Source organism: Ailuropoda melanoleuca, chromosome 12 (genome assembly GCF_002007445.2).
Source record: "Ailuropoda melanoleuca isolate Jingjing chromosome 12, ASM200744v2, whole genome shotgun sequence".
Taxonomy (NCBI): Eukaryota; Metazoa; Chordata; class Mammalia; order Carnivora; family Ursidae; genus Ailuropoda; species Ailuropoda melanoleuca.
In genome coordinates this window covers 67,588,548-67,609,235 of record NC_048229.1, presented here as the reverse complement: position 1 = coordinate 67,609,235, position 20,688 = coordinate 67,588,548, and the positions used below count along the sequence as shown (strand labels likewise).

Sequence of the window (20,688 nt, the reverse complement as noted above, 5' to 3'; positions counted from 1 at the left end):
CCCCTGCCCCCTGCCCCTTGCCCCTGCTTCAAAGGTAGCCCATAGGGGTGCCTGGTTGGCTCAGTTGGTTAAGCAGCTGCCTTTGGCTCAGGTCATGATCCCAGGATCCTGGGATCGAGCTCGCATAGGTTCCTTGCTCAGCGGGGAGCCTGCATCTCCTCTGTCTGCCACTCCCCCTGCTTGTGCGCACGCTCTGACAAATAAATAAAATCTTTAAAAATAAAGGAATAAATAGGGGCGTCTGGGTGGCACGGAGGTTAAGCGTCTGCCTTCGGCTCAGGGCGTGATCCCGGCGTTATGGGATCAAGCCCCACATCAGGCTCCTCCGCTAGGAGCCTGCTTCTTCCTCTCCCACTCCCCCTGCTTGTGTTCCCTCTTTTGCTGGCTGTCTGTCTCTATCTCTGTCGCATAAATAAATAAAATCTTTTTAAAAAATAAAAATAAATGAATAAATAAAAGGTAGCCCATGGACAATGTTCAAAATATAATGTCAACTAATTCTTCTTAACTGAAATTAGAATATATATGTACATATAGGTATATGTAACTATATATATACACACATATGTGTTTACATATGTGTTTATACAACATAGATAAATACAGAAACACATATATAGGGGCGCCTGGGTGGCTCAGTTGGTTAAGTGTCTGCTCTTGGCTCAGGCTGTGATTCTGGGGTCCTGGGATCGAGTCCCAAATCAGGCTCCTTGCTCAGCTGGGGAGTCTGCTTCTCCCTCTCCTCCCAGCTTGTGCTCTCTGTCACTATCTCTGTCTCTCTCTCTCTCAAACAAATAAATAAATAAATAAATAAATAAATAAATAAATAAAATCTTTTTTTAAAAAAAGAACTACATATATAGACTGAAAGAAATATACCAAAATTCTTAGCTCCAGACTTGGAGATTACGGATTCTTTTTTTGTCTGTATTTCCCCACTTTTCTACAAGCTCAAGGGGGAAAAAGACAACCATATGGTTCTAAAAATGGCTCTTTGGACTGACCTAGTCTCTTCAAACAGCACACTTCTTCCTATAAAAATTAGAGACAAAGTCCTTTGGCACAGTCCCAACAAGCTGAAGCCCACCCTCTCCCTCACTAGGGGCAGGGATGCTCTCTCACGCCTTTGAGCCTAAGAAATGGTGCAAGTTCCATAGGTCTTACTTTGTGGCCTGGATCAAGCTAAGCCGAGCCAGCAGCAGATCACAACACAGTTCCAGAATCTCCATGGCCTCCACAAGGTAGTCTTCTTGGATAATGTGCTCCACTCGGATCCGAGCTCATTCATCTTTCCCAGCAGCCAGATGGTCAGCAATCTCTTTCCTTGCTTTCTGGGCCTGCTCGGCTGCAGCACAAAGCACGTGTATAGAGAAATGCATGTACAAAGTGGAGTTTGTTGAATAAAAAAGGCAGGTTATACGATAGGGTGAAACAATGTTTTTATAAAAACAATAAAAAATATACACCATATATGTATATATAAAGTTATCAGTGTTTTGCACTAGGCCAGTGGTTCTCAAAGTGCCATCTCCAGATCAGCAACACCAGCATCACCTGGGAACCTGCTGGAAATGCAGATTCTGGGGGCCCACCCCAGAAATACTGAATCAGAAACTCTGGAAATGAGCCCAGCAATCTGTGTTTGAACAAGGCACCTGTTGAAGGCTAAGGACTACTGCTCTAGGGGGTGCTTTGATGAGTGGTCTTTGTTTTATCCTTTCAGCTTGCCTTGCTTTTCTAAAGTGTCCCATAGTGAACATGTATTGTTTTTGTAATAAAAAGATTATTTAAAGATTTTATTTATTTATTTGAGAGAGAGAGAGCACAAGAGGAGGTAGGGGCAAAGGGACAAGCAGATTCCCCACTGAGTGCAGAGTCCCAAATGGGGCTCAATCCCAGGACCTTGAAATCATGACTTGAGCCGAAGTCAGATGCTTAACTGACTGAGCCACCCAAGCACCCCCATAATAAAAAGATTATTTAAAAAAGAAGAATGCATGAAGTGTTTGCATTTAAAAAAGGACGCCTGGCTGGTTCAGTCTGTGGATCATGCAACTTCTGATTGCAGGGTTGTGGGTGCAAACCCCATGTTAGGGGTAGAGATTACTTAAAAATAAAATCTTAAAAAAACAAAATAAAAAATAAGAAACTGTTTTCATATATACAGTTCCATTTGATCGCTGTAACACTTGCATGACGGTCATGCTGTTATTTGCAATTTACAGCTGAGAAAATTGAGATACTGAGAGGTTAAATGGCTTGCCCCTGGTCATATGATTAGGAGTGACTGAATTAGAACAAGGCCAAATCTTCAGACTGCAAGTTCCTTTGCTTTTTCACCATAGTATGCCAATAAAATGAACAAGTAGAGTCATGCTGGGGAGGCAACAAATGTAACCTGTCCCAGGCCAATCCACTGAGATAAGTCTTACCACCCTGTTTTATCAACTGATGACAGCCTGGGGAAAGAGGCATTTCACAAGTAAGGAAAACCTGAGCCTCCAAACTATGTAACCCATCTGTTCACTGAGTTATGCTCACCTTCTAATCATGAACAGAGTTACTCTGTCATTGTAAGCAAATCTTGACACGAGACTACTTTTGAATCTGAAATAAACATAAAGCTCAGGGCTTGAAAAGTTGTTTAGCCAAGTCCAAAGTAGGAAAATGTTCTCTGTTGTAGACATCACAGGGAAAAGAAATTATAGTAGAAATGGACTGGTTTCAGATAAATACTGAACTGTTGTTACACCACTACTGATATTGGCAAACACTTATTGTGTGCCCAGGTTATAGTTTGTGTTACAAATAGAACCCTGGAGTGATAGAAAGTCAAGATTACTGTCTCCCTTTAAGAGGAATAAATTTAGGTAAGACAGGGCTCATTTGCTTTCCTTACCTCAAATCACTCCGGCGCTCCAAGTTTACATTGCATTTGTAAAAAAGAGGATATAATTTATCTGGATAATTACATGTGTCACTGAATTGCCAGGATCAAATAAAAGGACACATGGGCATACAGTTTAAAATTCAGAAGTTCTTTGTACACCACCAATGTCATCATCATGGTTCATGGTAACAATGGTGGATACCATTGGGTTTGCCTAAATTTTATTTGTTTAAGGTATTTTTCTTAGGCCCCTATTTTCTAAAGAATGCCCAAAACTCAGTTTGGAAGTTTAAGTAACAGCTGCCTCTCCACCAAAAAGATCACAGTAATTCAATAGTAAATAGTGGTATTTATGGGGCACTCAGAAAACTGCATGCACATGCAATACTTATTTTACTTGAACCCTCCTCATAATCAGAGATCATCAATTTTTCAGTTTTTTGAGGGGTTAACAATGGCTCATGTGACCCACTGAAATGAGGAAAGAGGAAAAGGCAACAGAAAATAGGTTGGATTTAAAGAGGACCGCTTGTCAGCTACTACCCCAGCTCACGGGTATAACACTGCTTGAGCTATAACCTGATAGAAGAAATAGCTTTTTTTTTTTCTTTTTGATGTGTTTGAAAAAATGCAAGGAAGCCCTTCCAGAAAAAATTGCCCTGAAGCTCAAACTTAATAGCTACTGCACATTTGAAAAAGCTTGACTAGATAAAGCTCTCTGCTTTGGTGAAGAAGAGTTCAGTAATCTGGACATTGTTTTACATTTTAAATCTTTGGAAACTTTTTTCATCGTAGATTCACGCGCAGTTTGTGAGAAGTAATANTCAAACTTAATAGCTACTGCACATTTGAAAAAGCTTGACTAGATAAAGCTCTCTGCTTTGGTGAAGAAGAGTCCAGTAATCTGGACATTGTTTTACATTTTAAATCTTTGGAAACTTTTTATCATCGTAGATTCACGCGCAGTTTGTGAGAAGTAATGCAGAGAGATCTAGGGTACCCTTTACTTAGTTTCATGCAGGGATCACATCTTGCAAAACCAAAATAGTGATACCGATACCATCAAGATACAGAACAGTCTCTGCAAACTTTTAAGTGATTTGATCACTATAATCATCATTCCCACAACTCAGGCACATTCCTTTGAATTCCAAAATTGCTAAGTAACGTCTTAGGAGATCTATGGGGTATGGGGTATGAGAGGCAGCTTGCTGTGCTTTCTGGAGTGTTTACTCACTTTTCCTTTTTTCCAGGAGTTTTAGACGATTGACAACCAGCTGCAGGTTGACCGATCAGCTTGGAAGGCTGAACATGATTTCACCACAAGGCACGACAGCTCACAAATCACCTCGCTGAGCCAGTTTCGCAGAGAGTTATCAATGTCATGGGGGCATTAATTTTTCCACATCTACTTTATTCATTCGCTGGGCCCCTGTAAGGAGTTCCTGGCTGCTCAGCAATGGCTTGAATGTACTTCCTTCGCTATGGCTCAATTCCCCAGAAAGGACTCTTACAATTCAAATATAGGTTAGGTTTCCTTCAGTTTATTCCAGTTGTCAGTGTTCTGACTGCCACTTTTCAGAGTTCTGCAGGCAGTTTCTGATAAAAATGAAAGCCTCCCCTCCCCAAAGGATGTATTAGTCACTTATGGAGAAATTCCAAGACCTCCTTGTAAATGAAATATTGATGAATTTGAAAGGGAAATCCCCATTGGAATCTGGAGAGGGCACATAACATTAAAAGCACGTGGAAATAAGGAACAGAATTGTTCAGCGAAGTAGATAAAACAGAAGCTTGAAAACTGCACATTTCTACATTTGGACATCTAGAAAAGCTTTTGAAAAATAATATAATACCAGGCACCAACACATTTCTTGGAAAAGCTAGATCTGCCAAGTATTTCTAGAATTTCAACCTATACTTGAGATTAATTGTTGTTTCTGCCATTGGCATTAAAAGATAAAGTTCTTACCTACAATCACACCTTTACGTGCTGAGCAATACAATCAAAAGGACAGGACAGTAATGAAAAAAAAAACCCACTTATTTCTCTTGTTATGACACACGTGGTTTCCCAAATTACCAGCTCTTCTCTGTGGTCTGATCCCTTAACATCAAAAAAGAGTTGGGAAGGTGTCTGAATGTCCACTGCCTGTACAACAGGTCTAGAAAAATCACCAATGAGGAACTAGGGCAACACAGAGAGCTGGTTTGAAACCCGTGCCTGCTTAGGGAGAAGAACCAGCTCAGCAGGGTTCTGTGGTCATTGTTGTTTTCCTCTCAACAGAAGAGGTCAAACTCTCCCATCACACAAATTCAATCTACACACATCAGAGGAATTCAGTGGGAATCCAAGGAAAGAGAAGAGGTAGACAAAACAGATTGAAGTATAACTTTCCAGTTCCTAAACTCTCAAATACCTTTAAAAAAATCTTTTATGGGTCAGGGAAAAATTTTTTTAAATGAAAGAAATCTCCTTTCACGTCATCAGTTCTTAAAACTCCTTGGAAATTAAACAAACAAACTTGGTGAAAGAAAACGAAAGACTTTCAGATGAGAGAGAGCGAAAACAGGTAACAAACAGGCAAAACCAGGTAAGTGTAGAAATGAGGAAATGGGAGCAAAAAAATTAGCAAGGAAAGTCTCCCAGTTTGAGATATCTTTGTGAAATTTCCTTCAACAACTATTTATTGAGCTAGTTACACTGAATAAGACCCTGGGTTTACTTACTATAAGTAACTTACATTGGGAATTATCCAGATTGCAGAGAAAAATACAGATTTTTGGAGAAATGAGGTAACTTTTAGTTATTTTAGTGTCTTAAATATAAAAACTATGCCAGTTTACTTACTACTAATACTCCTATCAAACTGTCACTATGGAGCTTCCTACTGTCAATATGTACGATCAAAGAAATGAAGATTGCTTGGAGTAGAGTTCTAGAAGAGAATACAGCAGAGATATGACCCACTCTTTTGGGACTGCTGCACCAAACCAGGAAATCACCTGTGTCTCGCCAATCAGAACATCCTGGTTTTTTTTGTTTTTACATCAGACACGCCTTTGCACTATGTAAGCATGTTAATGGCTGGTAGCCAAAATTTTTTTTTTACTTGCATCTACCTGTGTCTGCTCTCTCAGTTTTGTCTGAAATACCAGCTCCCTGAGGGCGTATCTTAATCTAGGAGGAAATGGCTACCCTTGAATACACCTGGATGATCTAAGCCTCTCGATCTTGGCAGATTTTTAAAAGATTGGTTTGAATTTATTGATACGGAAAAAATTGGCAAAGACAGCAGAATGTATATCATTTTAATTTAAAAAAAGAGTATGGGGGTGCCTAACTGGCTCAGTCGGTTAAGCGTCTACCTTCAGCTCAGGTCATGATCCCAGGGTCCTGGGATTGAGTCCCGCATCAGGCTCCCTGCTCAGTGGGAACCCTACTTCTTCGTCTCCTGCTTCCCCTGCTTGTGCTCTCTCTCTGTAAATTAAATAAATAAATAAAATCTTTAGAAACAAATAACTAAATAGTATTGGCTTATTTGTCTATCATGGCAGTTATTTTTTAAATCTTGGTAGTTTTAATGCCAATTTAGTGAGCTAAGCAATGAATTAGAAGCCAGAATGTCAGTTAGTGCCAAAATGGAATCACTGAGTGACCACAGGACTTCCTTCTTGGCCAAACTGAGAGAGAAGATGACTGTCATGAATAATACTAATATCCTCGAAGCACATCCCTCTGTTGATTCAGATGGCTACAGATCCGTAGCTTCACCATTTCACTCACTGGTGCAAGGTGTGTGTGTGTGTGTGTGTGTTGGAGCATTCAATGATTTTGACGATCCTTTGTGCCCATCCAGGTGAAAAAATACAAAAATTGAGGTCTACTGATTCCCTAGAAAGAATCTTAGAGACCATATACTTTACATGTATTTTAACTTACTTATCTTAATATTTCTAAGATAATATTTTCATAAGAAATCCAAATAATAAGTCCCCTTTTGTATCTTTTGGTCACCACCCAATGCCACTTTCCTCTCCTGAGTTAACCAATGTTAACTAATTGTTACATAGCCTTCCTTTTCTGTACAGATACATAAATATGTCTTTATATCTGTTATGTACATCTTTTCACATTAAATACATGGTATCACACTGTACATGTTTACTTATATTTTCACATAAAATGTTTATAGAGAGCTCTTTTATCTACACTGTACTTCCACTCCTTCGTCTAACTTAAGCTCCTCATTTTGCAGTAGAAACCTAAGTCTAAAGTAGTAAAATGATTTTCCTAAGGTTAGATAGCTACAGAGTAGGGACCAGAGCCCAGCCAGTATTTTCTTTCTTTCTTTTTTTTTTTTTAAGGATTTTATTTATTTATTTGATAGAGACAGCCAGCGAGAGAGGGAACACAAGCAGGGGGAGTGGGAGAGAAAGAAGCAGGCTCCTAGCGGAGGAGCCTGATGTGGGGCTCGATCCCCTAACACCGGGATCACGCCCTGAGCCGAAGGCAGACGCTTAACTGCTGTACCACCCAGGCGCCCCAAGTATTTTCAAAATCAAATACAAATCAATTGTTATTTAGAGAACAGAGTTTGCAGAAATCGAAAGGGGAAAAAAATCATTCAGATCTAATCTCTTTAATAGTTAGACTTACTTTTTTCTCAGTTTAGTTCATTTCTTTTTCTTTCTTTTTTTTTTTTTTTTAAAGATTTTTTATTTATTTATTAGACAGAGATAGAGACAGCCAGCGAGAGAGGGAACACAGGCAGGGGGAGTGGGAGTGGAAGAAGCAGGCTCCCAGCGGAGGAACCTGATGTGGGGCTTGATCCCAGAACGCCGGGATCATGCCCTGAGCCGAAGGCAGACGCTCAACGACTGAGCCACCCAGGCGCCCCACAGTTTAGTTCATTTCTGTCTGTATGCAGAACTCCCTTTTTTTCTTTTAAGACTTTATTTATTTATTTGACACAGAGAGAGAGACAGCCAGTGAGAGAGGGAACACAAGCAAGGGGAGTGGGAGAGGAAGAAGCAGGCTCCCAGCAGAGGAGCCTGATGTGGAGCTCGATCCCAGAATGCCAGGATCATGCCCTGAGCTGAAGGCAGACGCTTAACGACTGAGCCACCCAGGTGCCCCCAGAACTCCTTTTTTACATGGTTGTAATCAAACCACAAATTCGACTGGTGTTCACTTTTTCACTTATCGTTAATCAGGTGTTCATGCTACTATGAAGTTGACGAGTTAATTGTCAATGAATGGTGACTTAATATTTGATCGAGTAGTCAAGCCCTCTCCCCACTAAACTAAGCTGCTTCTAACTGACTAAACCCCTTCTTCTCATCCCTCAAGTTTCCACTACTTGCTTCACCTTCCCCTAGATCCTGGACCCCTTCCATTCTCAGCCTGGTCAAAGCCATTTCTCAACTCAAGGAGCTCCTCCATCTCCACCCTGGGTCTCCAGGGGTATCTTCTTTCTCTCCTGTACAGGGGGCGCCTCGGGGTTCCCCGAGGTTCCCAAAAGGAGGCTTCACCTGTCAGGCCTCGGAAGTCCAGGAAATGAGGGTCGCTGTTGGCCACGCCCCAGGGCCCTGTTTGAGAACCCCCAGAATTTACTGGAGTAGAGAGGTTGCGGGGGTCATGGTGGGGTCAGGGCGAGAGGGCCTGACCAACCTTCTTCACGTGACCCTGTATCCCCCGGGGAGGAGTTCGTTTTCCCACCATAGGGGGCGCTGGGTCCGAGGGCCGAGGGGTTATGGGCCGCCTCCCTCCCTTCCCGGGTACTCCTGGGCGTCGCCTCCCTCCCTTCCCGGGTACTCCTGGGTGACGCCATCTGCCAGCGACCGGGGCGGAACGCACTTGACGCCATCTCCGGGCGCCCGAGTTGGGGGGGCGCTGGGTGTGGGGCGGCTCCGGGGCCGGGGATGGCGGCGGCCGCGGTCGCGGCGGCTCCGGGACGAGCGGGAGGACCCCGAGGAGCGCCGTGAGATGGGCCGGTGAGTGTCGCTGGGAGTGGGGGCCGCTGGGCCGGCCTCACTGAGGCCAAGCGGGCCTGGGCTCGGAGCTTAGGAGGAAGTGGCCCCCTGGAGCCCATTGCCCCTCCGGACCGGGGCCCGAGAACCGCGGACCGGGAGCGAAAGAGGCCGCGCGCCTCGAGTCCCGCGCGCTTTTCTCCGGCCCGGCCCAGAAGGGGGCCTCAGGCCCGGGCGCCCCCGCGGCTCTGTCCCCGCGGGCCGGGGTGTCCGAGTCTTCGGGGCGGGAAGGGGCCCCCAAACAAGGAAGCATCGCCTGTGGGGCCTTGCCCCTGTCCCTCTGCTTCAAGGATCGACTCCCCACCCTTAAACGTTAAATTCCCAATTTCGGGCCCTACCCTTGTTGAAGCAATGATTGCAGGATCACGGGAAGCCATAACTCGTAGTCTCTTCCGAGCTCCACTCTTTTCTGGCGGGCGTACCTCTCGCCCTCACCGAATTTTGGGTTCAGTCTCTTGTTTCTGGGCTCTGACTGGCAGTATTGGCAGCTCGCCGGTACAGACCCCCTTCCCCGTTAGCTCGGTTGGGGTCACAAGCTGCATCTTCCCTCTGAGAAGTCCTCATTGAGCCCCTCCTGAGGCCGAGGTTTCAGATTCCGAAATGTGTTTTGCGTTGTTGGAACCTGGTGCACAGGCTTGACTCTTTGTTGTCATTCCCTCAGACCTCCTGCCTCTTTTATTTCTTTTATTTGGCTGTGTTTGGCTAACCTTGAGGCAGGTTTTCAAGATTTTAGTTGCAGGAAGCAAAGATCATTCAGGAATTGGAGATGTGACCCCAATTTCTGTTGCCAATGAGGGAGAAAGCTAATTGCTTTTCAGTTACTGGAACTGCCTGGGAAGGAGGGATGCAAGACTCGTTCCCACTGTGTAATTTGTATTTATGGAACTGAGAATTTTTCTTCCCCTTTGTTTTCCTATCTCATCACCTTTTCTTGTACATACACACCTTGCCAATCTTAAGAGATAAATGTTGTTTCAGTTTAGTTAGAGGCTTGCAGTTCTGTAGGACTTGGACAGAAAAGTGGATAGTTTCTCAGAGTACTGGTCAGTACTGCTTTATCTGTTGTCAGAGATTAAGGCTCCATTCTTCAGTGCTTGATGTTTCTGGCATGTGTTGATTCAGATACTGATAATTTTGTTTGAGCTTTGTTTCCCCATTGTTAATAGCTACATGAGGACCTAGGCAGTGTTTTCATTTTCTGTCACACCTGACTCAACACTTGGTATGAAGTCGTCACTCAGAAAATTTTATACACACAGGATCCTATTTTTTTTACCCTGAAAGTCTGTTAATAAGACTTCCCCTTGAGTGACTCCCCCTTGACCTCTTTTTCTGCCCCAGAAACATAAATAATTGTTCTTTTTCCTCTAGTGCCACTTTTCTCATTTAAATAACCTCCACATCTGTGTTTTCATCAGCCCTGAATAAAGCTGAAATCCATGTGGTCGATTTTTCCAGCTTCCCATTGTTCACATGTGAATAATGTTGAATCTTCCATTTTTAGTTGCATATTTACCTGAAATTGGAATTGAAAGTAAATTTAACCTTTGGGGAATAAGTACAGGTAGAGAATGAAAAATATGATGTTAAGGAAAACAATGAAATTTGACACACAGTGAAAATTTTTTTTCAGGGACATCTTTCTACAGATTAGAGCTTAAAAGATAGCTTTTTCTCTATTCATATTCCTAGAGGCTTGATAAATGTTCTGTTACCTCTGGAGCAGAGCATTAGGCAAGGGACTCATGGACTTTAATGTTTTTGGGGCTTTAGAATTACCTTGATGACCCTGGGGAAGTGAGAGGCTAGGCTCCTGCTTACTTTATTCCTATTTCTGTCTTCTAGGCTCCCAAGGCAGCGGGGAGGACACTGCTTCTTACTACAGCTGCTCAGAGGCACTACTGGAAGCTCAGGTAATAAAGGGAAATTTGGAAGCCTTGTTGCCGACAAAAACATCTGGGATTCAACAGTGGAAAAACAGAACGTAAAAACAGAGTGTAATATCCAGATCCAAAGAACTGGAGCCTTGATTGGAAGGAAGAAATAGGTGACAAAGCTCATGCATTGAAATGTTTAGACCAAAAGGGTACTTTATGACAATGGACCAAAAAAAGCATGTATGAAAGGTGACAGCAAGAGAAGGGGGGAGAGAACTTTCTTATGAATCATAGAGACCTAGACACGTTTGGAGGAATGGAACCAGAATTTAGGAAGTGGTACCTAGAGCAGGCCTACAGTGAAAAAGGAGCCATTGGCAAAAGAAAACACACAGGAAAAAAGAGAACGAATGAAGAAAGTACCTTGAAGATGGTTAATGAGAAGAAAAGAAGTCTTTCCAGATTAGGGGAGAAAAGTCTATGTGTGGTCAGAAGGGTTTTGTTGCTCTTTAAGGAAGAGGAGAAACAAATACATTATAGAACACAGTAGTACAGTCACTTTCCCCATAGGGGCCAAGTTTGAATGTAGTATTTCAAGGGGCAAAGAAGACGCTATTTTTCAGTGGCAACTGGGTCTTGGACGTAGTGGTGATATGAGGGAGAGGAGTATGAGAGTTTAACCAGGCTTGGGGAGGGGGGATGGGGAAAGGTGAGATCATAACCCGAATTGGGCTGGGGAAAGGAAGTGAGGATGAGGTCATATGTTGGAAAGAAGGTAGCACGGTAATCTTTGGTGACAAAAGGAGAAGCTTAGGAAAAAGAACCAGCAGCAAAAACCAGGTGGTCAAATCTTCTCTTAGGGGAGAAGGCTGGGAAGAGTCAAGGTCCCCATCAGAGGCACACCAGATCCTGAAGCTGTTGGTCTCTCTGGGGTTGTAGAGCCTACAGGTTGTTCACTGATCGTTGAATGTTTGTTCCTGTAGCTCTCTGTGGTTTCCCTGTTTCTTTCATGTCCTGGGCTGGATGAATGAGGGGAGGGTAGCATCCTTGTTTGCCCCTTTCTCATGCTTTTTTTCCCCCAGCAGTCCCCTTTGTTACATCTTCTTCCATGGGCACAGTTTCTGCTACTTCCTTTGACTTGGTTCGCCCCTAGGTTACTTTTCTTTGCTTCTGATTTGTTCCCTAGCAGATGTGGGCGCCCCAGCCAGCAGCAGAGAGGGGTGCAGGGGAGCCACAGAGAAGCCCCTTCTGATGCCCCAAGGAGCAAGCCGACCCCTTCCAGGCTCCAGGAACACCACAAAGCAATATGAAACCTGTTCATGAGAGGAGTCAGGAATGCCTTCCACCAAAGAAACGAGACCTCCCCGTGACCAGCGAGGATATGGGGAGAACTACCAGCTGCTCAACTAACCACACACCCTCCAGTGATGCCTCTGAGTGGTCCCGAGGGGTTGTGGTGGCCGGGCAGAGCCAGGCAGGAGCCAGAGTCAGCCTGGGGGGTGATGGAGCTGAGGCCATCACTGGTCTGACGGTGGACCAGTATGGTATGCTCTATAAGGTGGCTGTGCCACCTGCTACCTTCTCCCCAACTGGCCTCCCATCTGTGGTGAACATGAGCCCCTTGCCCCCCACATTTAATGTAGCGTCTTCACTGATTCAACATCCAGGAATCCACTATCCCCCAATCCACTATGCTCAACTCCCGTCCACCTCTCTGCAGTTTATCGGGTCTCCTTATAGCCTTCCCTATGCTGTGCCACCTAATTTCCTACCAAGTCCCCTCCTTTCTCCTTCTGCCAACCTCGCCACCTCTCACCTTCCACACTTTGTGCCATATGCCTCACTCCTGGCAGAAGGAGCCACTCCGCCTCCCCAGGCTTCATCCCCAGCCCACTCGTTCAACAAAGCCCCTTCTGCCACCTCCCCACCTGGGCAGTTGTCACATCACTCGAGTACTCAGCCACTGGACCTTGCTCCAGGCCGGATGCCCATTTATTATCAGATGTCCAGGCTACCTGCTGGGTATACTTTGCATGAAACCCCTCCAGCAGGTGCCAGCCCAATTCTTACCCCTCAGGAGGGCCAGTCTGCTCTGGAAGCAGCCGCTGCCAACGGACAGAGACAGCGAGAACGAAGTTTAGTAAGGCGGGAAAGTGAAGCCCTCGACTCCCCCAACAGCAAGAGTGAAGGCCAGGGACTGGTGCCAGTGGTAGAATGTGTGGTGGATGGACAGTTGTTTTCAGGTTCTCAGACTGCACGGGTGGAGGTGGCAGTGCCGGCACACCGAGGGACCCCAGACACCGACCTTGAGGTCCAGCGGGTGGTTGGCGCTTTAGCTTCTCAGGACTATCGTGTGGTGACAGCTCAGAGGAAGGATGAGCCCAGCCCCCTCAACCTGTCGCATCATACCCCTGACCATCAGGGTGAGGGGCGAGGGTCAGCCAGGAACCCAGCAGAGATGGCCGAGAAAAATCAGGCCCGGGGGTTCTACCCTCAGTCCCATCAGGAACCGGTGAAACATAGACCTTTACCCAAAGCAATGGTTGTAGCCAATGGCAACCTGGTGCCCACTGGAACTGACCCAGGTCTGCTGCCCGTGGGCTCGGAGATCCTGGTGGCATCAAGTTTGGACATGCAGGCCAGAGCCACCTTCCCAGATAAGGAGCCAACGCCACCCCCCATTACCTCCTCCCACTTGCCCTCCCATTTCATGAAAGGCGCCATCATCCAGCTGGCTACAGGGGAGCTGAAGCGGGTGGAGGACCTCCAGACCCAGGACTTTGTGCGCAGTGCCGAAGTGAGCGGGGGGCTGAAGATTGACTCTAGCACGGTCGTGGACATTCAGGAGAGCCAGTGGCCTGGATTTGTCATGCTGCATTTCGTGGTTGGTGAGCAGCAGAGCAAAGTGAGCATCGAGGTGCCCCCCGAGCACCCTTTCTTTGTGTATGGCCAGGGCTGGTCCTCCTGCAGCCCTGGGCGGACTGCACAGCTCTTCTCTTTGCCCTGCCATAGGCTGCAGGTGGGAGATGTCTGCATCTCTATCAGTTTACAGAGCTTGAACAGTAACTCAGTTTCTCAGGCTAGCTGTGCTCCCCCAGGCCAGCTGGGTCCCCCCCGAGAAAGGCCTGAGAGGACAGTCTTGGGACCCAGAGAGCAATGTGACAGTGAGGGGAAGAGCCAGCTGTCAGGTGAGGGCTCCCAAATGGTAGAGCCCTCGCAGCCGGAGCCTGGTGCTCAGGCCTGCTGGCCAGCCCCAAGCTTCCAAAGATACAGCATGCAAGGGGAGGAGGCACGGGCTACACTGCTCCGTCCCTCTTTCATTCCGCAGGAGGTAAAGCTGTCCATCGAAGGGCGTTCCAATGCGGGAAAATGAGCCTCTCTCCCAGACCAGGACTGGGGCTTTACCCCAGAGCTGGGCCTCACCATGAGCAGGCAGAGGATTTGCACATGCCGAGCAGGGAATGGCTCTCTTGGCAGTGAGATTGGGGGGAAAGAGGAGGCATGAAGGCAGCCTCCCAAGGCAGGATCTGTTGCTCATTACCCCATGGCATCCTTTCAGGACAGCCCCAGAGGGTGCTGTGATGGGGAGCAGCAGGCCTGAGCCAAGGAGGGATGGGGGTGCGCACAGGATAAGAAACATTCCAAATATCAGGGCCTCCCTGTTCTTTCCTCCCCATCCCCAGCTCCTGCAAGGGGAAAGTCGGGCTTTGGGGGCAGGTGGCAGAGGGAGGGAGCAAAGAAAGAGCCAAAAATGATGATCCACAGCTTATAGTAGCAGTTCAACTGTCTGAAGTTTTTTTCCTTTCTTTTTTGTGGTGGGAGGGCAGGAAGCCCCATGATCGGGATTAAGAGGGTTCCCACCCAGAACTCTTCTTTTGAGAGCTGTGCACTTTAAAGGGTGATTTTGTTACAGATGTCTGTGGGTTTGTGGGGGAGGAGCGCTCATCTGCAGGACTCTGCTTGATCCTGTGCTCAGCCCTTTCCCATCTTCCCACTGTTCCTCCCACAAGGCTTCTAGCACCACGAGAAAGAGAAGCCCCTCCAGGGTTCAGAGTGAAGTACTGCTTCGGCGGGGACCCAGTCAGGGGACTTTGGGAGAAAGACCTGATGGCCAGGTGATCAGGCTCTAGGCAGGGCTTCTGGAAAGGTAGCTGACCTAACAGAGCTCCTTGTACCCAGCATGCCAGACCTACTTCAAAATTGTACCGAATTTCTAGTTGGTAATGGTGACTTTTGAAAGAACCAGTGGACCTTTGTCCCCAGTCCCCTACTCTCCTCTTCTGTCTATGTTGTGCCTAAGTGCCTGCGCTGCCCCCACCCTTCTGCTGCCCTGTCCTCTGCATGGTGTCTTGACCTGGGCCTGATTTGTAGCTGCATTGCCTTTCCCCTTCTGCAACATTGTTTTTGTCCACTCTGACCAAGACCTCTAGTTTTTGGTGTGGAGTGGTCTCTTTGATTTCCTCTTCAGTTATATTCCCTGTTTTTCAAGAAGACTCATAAAGAATCATGTCCCCTCTTCTGCAGCTGAACAGCTTGGTAGAGAAACAAGAAGGGAACTATGCCCTGGGTCAGGGCAAATACACCTGTCTGGGCAGTGCCCGTCCTGGTGTTTTTACACAGCCCCTCCCATCCTATTCCACTTCATGTCAGCATTCAGGCTTCTTCAAGCCGTCCCCTCCCACAGCCAGCTCTAAGGTTCTGGGATAGTCTTGATAAGTTTCCAGTACCTGAAGTCTTCTAGATCTCATTTTATGGTGGAGTGTTCCTCTGCAAAGAGCATTCTCAGTCTTAGTTGCATTTGCTCCCCTTGTGTCTTAAGCCCATGTTTTCTTCACAACTTTAGCATCAGCTTGGACTGTGGGTTTCCACTGGGTATTGAGAATTAGGCTCCCCCACCAGCTTTCAGGTGGGTGGGTGGGTTTTTTGTTTGTTTTTCAGGGGTCTTCGGACTCTTGAAGCAACTCAGGGTATTGTCCACCCAGCTCTCTGATGAGGCTTCTCCCAGTGTATGATCCTGACATTTCGTTTAGAAATGTACTTGGACTGGTCGAGGCCTTGCCTGTCATCAGGAGTCCCAAACCTCTGAGGTCTGATCTCTGCTCTGTCAAGGACTTCAGGCAAGTCTTGTGACCTCTCGCTCTTTCACTTCCTCCCCAGCTGCCAAATGGGGATAAATAATCTTACCTACCTCCTGGGGGGGAGGGGGAGTTCTGAGAATGGAGTCATTCTTAGTGTTCAGGTGCTAAAGGTTGTTCTCCTAGGGGAACAAAGTGACTGAGACTGGCTTGTTTGCTACAAGCCCTACACGCCACTGTTTCATTCCTAGAGAGCAGTCAGTCAGGTTTTAGAGGCCCATCCAGAGGAAGCTGCTGACCTGACTGTGAGTACTTAAGTCTCCGGGTCACCTCAGAACCAAACACCAACTCTGGTGAACACTCAACCTTGTATGCGATTGGGATCCTCACCTTTCCTTTCTCCATCCCCCATTTTCTCTGAGTGCTGCTTTCTCTGGCTTGTTTCCTACAGAGGGGGCCTATGGGGCTAAGTCTTGAGGAATCCTCTCAGATGACCGCCCTGGGAGAAGGCCTCATCTCTGGCTGTTCCGTGATCAGCTCATTCCTAGGGATTATTGTTTGCACGGGTTTCTCAGAAACCTCCTTCCTCATAGGAAGGCTCACCAACTGAATACAGTGGCATGCACACAGTAGATAAGAAGTGTCCACCAAGGACGCCATTTGAGCTTCTTCCTGGTGGGAGCAAACCTATGTCCAACCAGATAGAGTAGTTTAAACCAAGTGATCCTCCACTTCCCAACCTGGTAATTTCCACTTAATCCTGGAAAGAGAGCATCTTGTGCACATTGGCAAGTTGGACCCTGACCTTTCTGCTGCTGTTCCTCTTCTGTCTCTTGCCAGTGAAAGAATATCAGCAGCTCTTCTAATACCATGCCATGTCTGTGTAATATATTAATAGTCAAGTCTGCTAAGCTGCAGAGGTGTCTTTATTGTAAAGTATGGGCTCCCAGGAAAAGAAGCTCTGTGCTCTAAATCTTGGTCAGAGCTGTGGCATCCGCTTGTCATTTCCCTCTGGTTCAGGCTTTTCTTCCAGGCATAAGAAATAAGACGAGCCTACGGTGGTCTTCCCTTCCTTAAAGGAATTTCATAAGCTGACAAGAGACCTAAGAGTGGTTTTGAGATAGTGAGCATTTTAGTGGGAAGCTTTCAGCTTTTTGGGAAATGGGCAACTGAAGAAGGCCAAAGCCACTCCCTTGACAGTGGTAGGAAATTCCCAGAGTTTAGGAATAGAAAGGAGGACTGCTAACTCTGGCACTAAACAGGAATGCCTCTACCAGTTTGGGAGTAGAGTGACCAGGTAAAGGATGGGTAATACATCCACATCTTGGATCATCGTTCCTATCAAGATGTACATGGTGTACATGGCGGGGGGGGGGCATGGGTGGTGGCATGGGGGACTGGAATTCAGAGCTGAATACTTATACCCAAGGGAAGGGGCCCAAGCAGATCTCGACTGACCCTTCTACAGTCTTGGTCCCGGTCGGTCATAACACCAAGGGCTTTGCTCTGTGCTGCTTTGCCACTGCTGCTGTCTGCTCACTGTCCTGCCTGCTACCCTTTATAGCTCCCTGTCCTTCCATGTCTGACTATATAGAGGAAATCCAGGCATCCTGTCCATTCTTACCTGTGCAAGTGTTACTTTATAGCAAAGTCATATTGAATAGGGATAGTACGAAATGCTGCTGGTGGGCTGGTGAATCCAAAGGGATGTGGCTTCAGTGCTTGTCGGAAGCCTTTTGGCTCCTAATATCTGACTGTCTTGAAGGAGAAGCAAACAGGTCTTATTAGTGGGCATTTTCTATGTATTAACTGCTTTCCTTTGTGGTATCTTATATCCTGTTTTTAAAAATAAATGATGGGGAACCAGGTTAGGGCCTTTGTCAGCATCCTTGGGAGGGACATTCGGCTCCAGTTATGTGAATTCTGGGACTGAAGAGGGTTTGAAGTTTGACCGAAATAGCCCCTCAGTAGGGTTTAGTTGTATTTTTACCAGTGGACATCATAGGAGATAAACAGGGTGGTGGTGTGATTTAAACCTGCGTCACGCAGGCACATTGGAGAGTTGAATGATCACACTGGAGATGAAGGGTGGACGTGGGCTGACTGGGAAAGGGCCTGGGTCCTTTGGAGTAAGGATACCTGATTAACTGAATTGGCCATGGAGATTAGGTCACAGTCTTAAGAGCAAAGTAAATTGGATAGAGGCCAAGTTTTAGGGAGACTTCCTGGCCTCCTAGGGCTAAGTTTACTAAACCACACTGAAGCTACAATACTTTCCAGATGGGAAAAAGTGTACACTACAGTTGAGCTGGACTGTGCAAGGTTGGATGTTGACCAGGAACCTATTAGCCCTTTGCTGGGAAGCCTTCACTGTCCAGCTTCCCTGGGCTGGGGAAGGCCTCCCACATTATGCAATAATAAAATAAGCATCTGGGTCTTTGCAGCTTTCAGTTGCTCTTTCAACTCTGGGGTCCATCTTTGGGGCAGAAACCTGATCTGGGCCTAGGATGACACTGGCCCTCGAGATGCTAGAGTCGACTGCACTCTCTCCTTACCTGCAGACTATGCACAGTGCCTGGGGTGGAAGGAGGAGAGGTGGTGCGGTTTGCCCTGCTGAGCCTCCCCAGCAGGAACAGTAGTAATAAATGCACTTTTCACACTAAGGTTTCTTTATTAGTTCTCCTGTTAAGCCTAGATCCTCCCCCGATAGATTGCAAACTCAAAGTCTGTGTGATCCCAAAGCCATTCTACTGCAAATGCCCGGCAGTGAAGATGGCCTCAAATTGGGTTCCTGTCTGCAGTGTGTATGGCAGCAGCCCATGTGCCTTTACCTATAGTCAAACTTGCAAGCATTTATTTCTGTCTTTATGACTGTCACGGGGACTGAGGTTCTTCAGAGAGCGAGCTGGTGACACCGTGGTTTTACACCCACTCCCTGGACGGGGAGTTTGCACGTAGTTGTGAGCTGTGAGTGGTTAGTGCGTTGCTGGTATTGCTGAAGGCAGGGTTCATCCCTCATTTGCTTGATGCTCACACTCAAGAGAATATAGATTGTGCTGGGAAGAGACTGACTGTACTCGTGGCAAACTTGAAGTATTAAAATAAGGCTGTCCCCTGCAACCTTCCTAGTCACACACAGGATCCCTGTAGCCAAAACAGTATATGTTCCAGCTGCAGAGAGCAGACTGCTCTCAGCTTGCACAGCACCTTAGGGGAGGGAAGAATATATGGATAGGGAATGGGGTGGAGAAAGGAAAGTGGGAATGTTGTCATCATGTGGCTTTAGGGTCCTGAGGAGTAAAGAAGGACGGCACTGGGGAGGTCTGGTTGGATCTGATTTGTGTAGGAGTTCCCTGTAGATAAATTACTGATCCCCCAACTACTATCCCCAGTATGTAATGGCTGAATTAATATGTAATCAACTGCATTGTATCTAAAGCCTTAGAACTAGTCAGGTGCTCCCCCCACCCAGTACCATTTCTTACCCTCTAATCCTACCTGATCTTTAACAAAGCATTAATAATTCTAAGGATAATCTCTATTTTGTTGTGCTTTTTTGTAACTGTTTTAAATAAATCAATTTGTACTGTATATTTGTACTTTTGTGAGATCCTTTTTGCTGTTTTACCATTTTAAGTCTCTGTACTTGGCTACACACAGATTGTATTTTTATTGTTAATGCTCTTCTTATGGATACCTGCATTTAACTTGTGGACTATGTAAACACAATATATATCAATATCTATATATCTATATATCTATCTATATAAACTACTAGCTTTTCCTTTTGGTGTTTGCGCCTTCTTCTTATCCCAGCCTTAGATGGTGGCTGTTGGGTGGGGGATAGAAGCCCTTCATGGGAGAGCTTGTAATGGCTAATACTGCCCATCTTTATGTGGTGGGCTCTCGGCAGATCTGCACGTTCTGTTGGTGTGTATTTCAGTGACCCAGAAGTCTACCTATAGACTTCGATACAGCACAATCAATCACAAGGACTTGTAGATGTCCTCACTGCTGGCCTTTTCTCCAGTTCTTTTCTTTCCTCAGGAATGCTGCCAGAAATCACTGGAATACATCAGCTACAATCATAGCTACTGCTTCTAAACTAGAAAGCTTGCCGGTAGTTAAGAGGTGAAACACTCAAATACAGGATCGTGACTCAGATACGTTTATTGAGCACTTAGTAGGTGCCACAAACCATCCTAAGTTACATATATTATTATATATCATATTAATACATTTATATATTACATATTTTAATTATATGTTAATAGTCTTTTGTTGCCAATACTATTATTTCCATTTTGTGTTTGGGGAAAGCAAGACAGAAGTTAAGTAACTTGCCCAAAGTAAGTTTTTAAATGGCAGTGCAGCATTTTAAATCCAGGCATTGGGCTCCTGAGTTTGTATTGCAACTCCTACTTTGTTGTGAAAATTAAATGAGATAATCCATGTAAAGTGCTCAGAATAATCTTTGACACATAGTGAGTGCTCAACCATTTTGAGAGATCCCAAGTAGGACTTCAGTATGGAGCTCTGTGAGAGACAGACATTTGACTCAATCAAGTACTTTCTTTCAAATGTCCAGTACTTTGGAATAAGCTTATTAAAATTTTTATGTTCCCAGAACAGAACTATTTCAGCCAGCCTGGTAGGAATTAACCCTAGCTTGGTGGTGGGAAGGGGGTCCGTTAACATTATTAAATAGCCTTAAACCTATGGAGGTCAGAGTGGAGTCCAAGTTTCCTTGTTATGATACTGGAAGAGGTCCACATTCCTGGCATAGTTATTTTTCTGGCTACAACTTAACTAG

General features: G+C 45.9%; 1 protein-coding gene across 2 annotated transcripts; it reads left to right on the top strand.

Moving 5' to 3' along the window:
* The first annotated feature begins 8,749 nt into the window (after nucleotides 1-8,749).
* Nucleotides 8,750-19,660, top strand: ATXN1L (ataxin 1 like). Of its 2 annotated transcripts, none has more exons than XM_011227192.3 (3): nucleotides 8,750-8,887; nucleotides 10,769-10,836; nucleotides 11,990-19,660. In XM_011227192.3, the coding sequence occupies exon 3, from the start codon at nucleotides 12,107-12,109 to the stop codon at nucleotides 14,171-14,173; it is 2,067 nt and encodes a 688-aa protein (XP_011225494.1). In that variant the 5' UTR covers nucleotides 8,750-8,887; nucleotides 10,769-10,836; nucleotides 11,990-12,106; the 3' UTR covers nucleotides 14,174-19,660. The 2 variants fall into 2 exon arrangements, with proteins under 2 accessions (XP_011225494.1, XP_011225495.1); XM_011227193.3 differs by having other exon boundaries at nucleotides 11,987-19,660.
* The last annotated feature ends 1,028 nt before the right edge of the window (nucleotides 19,661-20,688 follow it).